Source organism: Mustelus asterias, unplaced genomic scaffold, assembly GCF_964213995.1.
Source record: "Mustelus asterias unplaced genomic scaffold, sMusAst1.hap1.1 HAP1_SCAFFOLD_2487, whole genome shotgun sequence".
NCBI lineage: Eukaryota > Metazoa > Chordata > Chondrichthyes > Carcharhiniformes > Triakidae > Mustelus > Mustelus asterias.
In genome coordinates, this window is record NW_027592432.1 from 38,034 (window position 1) to 44,033 (window position 6,000).

General features: G+C 48.0%; 1 protein-coding gene across 1 annotated transcript in view; it reads right to left on the reverse strand.

Annotated features, from left to right (window-relative positions):
- LOC144489741 (prickle-like protein 2) overlaps positions 1-4,449 on the reverse strand; it is a gene marked incomplete at its 5' end in the record, with an annotated part of 28,247 nt that extends 23,798 nt beyond the window's left edge. Inside the window, one exon of the mRNA XM_078207595.1 lies at positions 4,336-4,449. Within this exon, the coding sequence (XP_078063721.1) occupies positions 4,336-4,449 (114 nt within the window). The remainder of the gene's footprint in view (positions 1-4,335) is intronic.
- Between the last annotated feature and the right edge of the window lie 1,551 nt (positions 4,450-6,000).

Sequence of the window (6,000 nt, forward strand, 5' to 3'; positions counted from 1 at the left end):
GTTATTCTATATATAAACCACCCCAAACCCCTCGATTAGATTCCAGTCTGCAACTCACTCCCGGGTATCTGTTATTCTGTATATAAACCACCCGAACCCCTCGATTAGATTCCAGTCTGTAACTCACTCCCGGGTATCTGGCATTCTATATATAAACCCCCCCGAACCCCTCGATTAGATTCCAGTTTGTAACTCACTCCTGGGTATCTGTTATTCTATATATAAACCCCCTCCCCGAACCCCTCGATTAGATTCCAGTCTGTAACTCACTCCCGGGTATCTGGTATTCTATACATAAAACCCCCGAACCCCTCGATTAGATTCCAGTCTGTAACTCACTCCCGGGTATCTGTTATTCTATATATAAACCCCCGGAACCCCTCGATTAGATTCCAGTCTGTAACTCACTCCCGGGTATCTGTTATTCTATATATAAACCGCCCTGAACCCCTCGATTAGATTCCAGTCTGTAACTCACTCCCGGGTATCTGTTATTCTATATATAAACCACCTCGAACCCCTCGATTAGATTCCAGTCTGTAACTCACTCCCGGGTATCTGTTATTCTATATATAAACCCCCCGAACCCCTCGATTAGATTCCAGTCTGTAACGCACTCCCGGGTATCTGTTATTCTATATATACACCCCCCCGAACCCCTCAATTAGATTCCAGTCTGTAACTCGCTCCCGGGTATCTGTTATTCTATATATAAACCTCCCGAACCCCTCGATTAGATTCCAGTCTGTAACTCACTCCCGGGTATCTGTTATTCTATATCTAAACCACCCCGAACCCCTCGATTAGATTCCAGTCTGTAACTCACTCCCGGGTATCTGTTATTCTATATATAAACCACCCCGAACCCCTCGATTAGATTCCAGTCTGTAACTCACTCCCGGGTATCTGTTATTCTATATATAAACCATCCTGAACCCCTCGATTAGATTCCAGTCTGTAACTCACTCCCGGGTATCTGTTATTCTATATATAAACCCCCTTGAACCCCTCGATTAGATTCCAGTCTGTAACTCACTCCCCGGTATCTGTTATTCTATATATAAACCCCCCCCGAACCCCTCGATTAGATTCCAGTCTGTAACTCACTCCCAGGTATCTGTTATTCTATATATAAACCCCCCCAAATCCCTCGATTAGATTCCAGTCTGTAACTCACTCCCGGGTATCTGTTATTCTATATATAAACCTCCCCGAACCCCTCGATTAGACTCCAGTCTGTAACTCACTCCCGGGTATCTGTTATTCTATATATAAACCCCCCCCGAACCCCTCGATTAGATTCCAGTCTGTAACTCACTCCCGGGTATCTGTTATTCTATATATAAACCCCCCCGAACCCCTCGATTAGATTCCAGTCTGTAACTCACTCCCAGGTATCTGTCATTCTATATATAAACCCCCCCGAATCCCTCGATTAGATTCCAGTCTGTAACTCACTCCCGGGTATCTGTTATTCTATATATAAACCCCCCCGAACCCCTCGATTAGATTCCAGTCTGTAACTCACTCCCAGGTATCTGTTATTCTATATATAAACCCCCCGAAACCCTCGATTAGATTCCAGTCTGTAACTCACTCCCCGGTATCTGTTATTCTATATATATAAACCCCCCCGAAACCCTCGATTAGATTCCAGTCTGTAACCCACTCCCCGGTATCTGTTATTCTATATATAAACCCCCCCGAATCCCTCGATTAGATTCCAGTCTGTAACTCACTCCCGGGTATCTGTTATTCTATATATAAACCCCCCCCGAACCCCTCGATTAGATTCCAGTCTGTAACTCACTCCCAGGTATCTGTTATTCTATATATAAACCCCCCCGAACCCCTCGATTAGATTCCAGTCTGTAACTCACTCCCGGATATCTGTTATTCTATATATAAAACCCCCCGAACCCCTCGATTAGATTCCAGTCTGTAACTCACTCCCAGGTATCTGTTATTCTATATATAAACCCCCCCGAACCCCTCGATTAGATTCCAGTCTGTAACTCACTACCGGGTATCTGTTATTCTATATATAAACCACCCCGAACACCTCGATTAGATTCCAGTCTGTAGCTCACTCCCGGGTATCTGTTATTCTATATATAAACCCCCCCGAACCCCTCGATTAGATGCCAGTCTGTAACTCGCTCCCGGGTATCTGTTATTCTATATATAAACCCCCCCGAACCCCTCGATTAGATTCCAGTCTGTAACTCACTCCCGGGTATCTGTTATTCTATATAGAAATCCCCCCAAACCCCTCGATTAGATTCCAGTCTGTAACTCACTCCCGGGTATCTGTTATTCTATATAGAAATCCCCCCAAACCCCTCGATTAGATTCCAGTCTGTAACTCACTCCTGGGTGTCTGTTATTCTATATATAAACCCCTCCGAACCCCTCGATTAGATTCCAGTCTGTAACTCACTCCCGGGTATCTGTTATTCTATATATAAACCCCGCCCGAACCCCTCGATTAGATTCCAGTCTGTAACTCACTCCCAGGTATCTGTTATTCTATATATAAACCCCCCCGAACCCCTCGATTAGATTCCAGTCTGTAACTCGCTCCCGGGTATCTGTTATTCTATATATAAACCACCCCGAACCCATTGATTAGATTCCAGTCTGTAACTCGCTCCCGGGTATCTGTTATTCTATATATAAACACCCCCGAACCCCTCGATTAGATTCCAGTCTGTAACTCACTCCCGGGTATCTGCTATTCTATATATAAACACCCCCGAACCCCTCGATTAGATTCCAGTCTGTAACTCACTCCCGGGTATCTGTTATTTTATATATAAACCCCCCCGAACCCCTCGATTAGATTCCAGTCTGTAACTCACTCCCGGGTATCTGTTATTCTGTATATAAACCCCCCCGAACCCCTCGATTAGATTCCAGCCTGTAACTCACTCCCGGGTATCTGTTATTCTATATATAAACCACCCCAAACCCCTCAATTAGATTCGTCTGTAACTGACTCCCGGGTATCTGTTATTCTATATATAAACCACCCCAAACCCCTCGATTAGATTCCAGTCTGCAACTCACTCCCGGGTATCTGTTATTCTGTATATAAACCACCCGAACCCCTCGATTAGATTCCAGTCTGTAACTCACTCCCGGGTATCTGGCATTCTATATATAAACCCCCCCGAACCCCTCGATTAGATTCCAGTCTGTAACTCACTCCTGGGTATCTGTTATTCTATATATAAACCCCCTCCCCGAACCCCTCGATTAGATTCCAGTCTGTAACTCACTCCCGGGTATCTGGTATTCTATACATAAAACCCCCGAACCCCTCGATTAGATTCCAGTCTGTAACTCACTCCCGGGTATCTGTTATTCTATATATAAACCGCCCTGAACCCCTCGATTAGATTCCAGTCTGTAACTCACTCCCGGGTATCTGTTATTCTATATATAAACCACCTCGAACCCCTCGATTAGATTCCAGTCTGTAACTCACTCCCGGGTATCTGTTATTCTATATATAAACCCCCCGAACCCCTCGATTAGATTCCAGTCTGTAACGCACTCCCGGGTATCTGTTATTCTATATATACACCCCCCCGAACCCCTCAATTAGATTCCAGTCTGTAACTCGCTCCCGGGTATCTGTTATTCTATATATAAACCACCCCGAATCCCTCGATTAGATTCCAGTCTGTAACTCACTCCCGGGTATCTGTTATTCTATATATAAACCACCCCGAACCCCTCGATTAGATTCCAGTCTGTAACTCACTCCCGGGTATCTGTTATTCTATATATAAACCACCCCGAACCCCTCGATTAGATTCCAGTCTGTAACTCACTCCCGGGTATCTGTTATTCTATATATAAACCATCCTGAACCCCTCGATTAGATTCCAGTCTGTAACTCACTCCCGGGTATCTGTTATTCTATATATAAACCCCCTCGAACCCCTCGATTAGATTCCAGTCTGTAACTCACTCCCGGGTATCTGTTATTCTATATATAAACCCCCTCGAACCCCTCGATTAGATTCCAGTCTGTAACTCACTCCCGGGTGCCTGTTATTCTATATATAAACCACCCTGAACCCCTCGATTAGATTCCAGTCTGTAACTCACCCCCGGGTATCTGTTATTCTATATATAATCCCCCCGAACCCCTCAATTAGATTCCAGTCTGTAACTCACTCCCGGGTATCTGTTATTCTATATATAAAGCACCCCAAACCCCTCGATTAGATTCCAGTCTGTAACCCACTCCCGGGTATCTGTTATTCTACATTTTAGTGTCAGTGAATGTCGCGCTGTTTCAGTGGTGTTGATTTGCAGACTGACCTCACTGTCATGAGGAGGCAGTTGCTGCAGGAGTTGTTTGATCCGGTATCTCTCTCCGGGGCTGTTGATGTAGGGGATCTTGTGTTCTGGGAGGGAGCTGAAGTATTGGTAAACCTGCAGTACACACACACATTGATATTACTGAGACTGGATTGAAGAGTTCTGCCTTGATGATTCAGTCCCCAACCCGATTTCCAACTCAAACCACTCCAGCGCCGACCCCTCCAGCACCCGCGCCCTCCAGCACCCGCGCCCTCCAGCACCCGCGCCCTCCAGCACCCGCGCCCTCCAACTGGAACCAATTGAACTATCTACATGTCTGCAATGTCGGTCCTCTACCCAGCCATCCTCAAAAACATAGCCCCCATTGTCCATCAACACATCTCCCCTTGACATTCAATGGCATTCCCATCGCTGAATCCCCCCCACTATCAACATCCTGGGGGTCACCATTGAGCAGAAACTGAACTGGACCCAGCCACATAAATACTGTGGCTCCCAGAGCAGGTCAGAGGCTGGGAATCCTGCGGAGAGTAACTCACCCCCTGACTCCCCCCAAAGCCTGTCCACCGTCTACAAGGCACAAGTCGGGAGTGTGATGGAATACTCTCCCACTCGCCTGGATGAGCGGGGCTCCGACAACACTCGAGAAGCTCGACACCATCCGGGACAAAGCAGCCCCCTCCCCGCTCGTTCGACACGCTAACCCCCCCACCCTCAACATTCACTCCCTCCACCACCGACGCACAGCGGCAGCAGTGTGTACCGTCTACGAGATGCACCGCAGCGACTCGCCAAGGCTCCTTCGACAGCGCCGCCCAAACCCACCACTTCTACCCACTAGAAGGACAAGGGCAGCAGACGCCATGGGGAACACCCAACACCTGCAAGTTCCCCCTCTCCGAGCACCACCGCCAGCCCCCCCCCCCCCCCCCCCCCAGCCCCCCCCCCCCCCCCCCCCCCAGCCCCCCCCCCCCCACACACACACACACACACACACCATCCCGACTTGGAAATATATCGGCCGTTCCTTCACTGTGGCTGGGTCAAAATCCTGGAACTCCCTCCCTAACAGCACTGTGGGTGTACCTACACCACACGGGACTGCAGCGGGTTCAAGATGGCGGCTCACCCACCACCTTCTCAAGGGACGATGAAGGGTGGAGGGTAAATGCTGAGCCCGGCCAGCCACGCCCACATCCCCGTGAAAGATTTAAAAAGAACACAGTTTTGTTCAAAGGCATCCGAGGTAGGTCACTTGAAGAGACACTGTCCCTTTAAGAAGCGAAGGTGATATTCAGCAAAACCTGAATCAAAGGACCACAGGAATCTGTCACTAGTCCCAGCTCACATCAAAAACATTCCTCAAAAAACACTCCCATAATATGCCCACATCATAACAGCACCCGGACAATAGCGACTGAGCTATAGAGGCAGCCTGGACGACACAGGGTGAGGCCAGATCAACAGTAGCTCTCAAATTACAGCAAAACATCAAACACATCTCCCTGAGAGAGAGAGGGGGGACTGAGAGACACCAGTCAGTGTGCAGATATCTCCCTGAGAGAGAGAGGGGGTACTGAGAGACACCAGTCAGTGTACAGATATCTCCCTGAGAGAGAGAGGGGGGACTGAGAGACACCAGTCAGTGTACAGATATCTCCC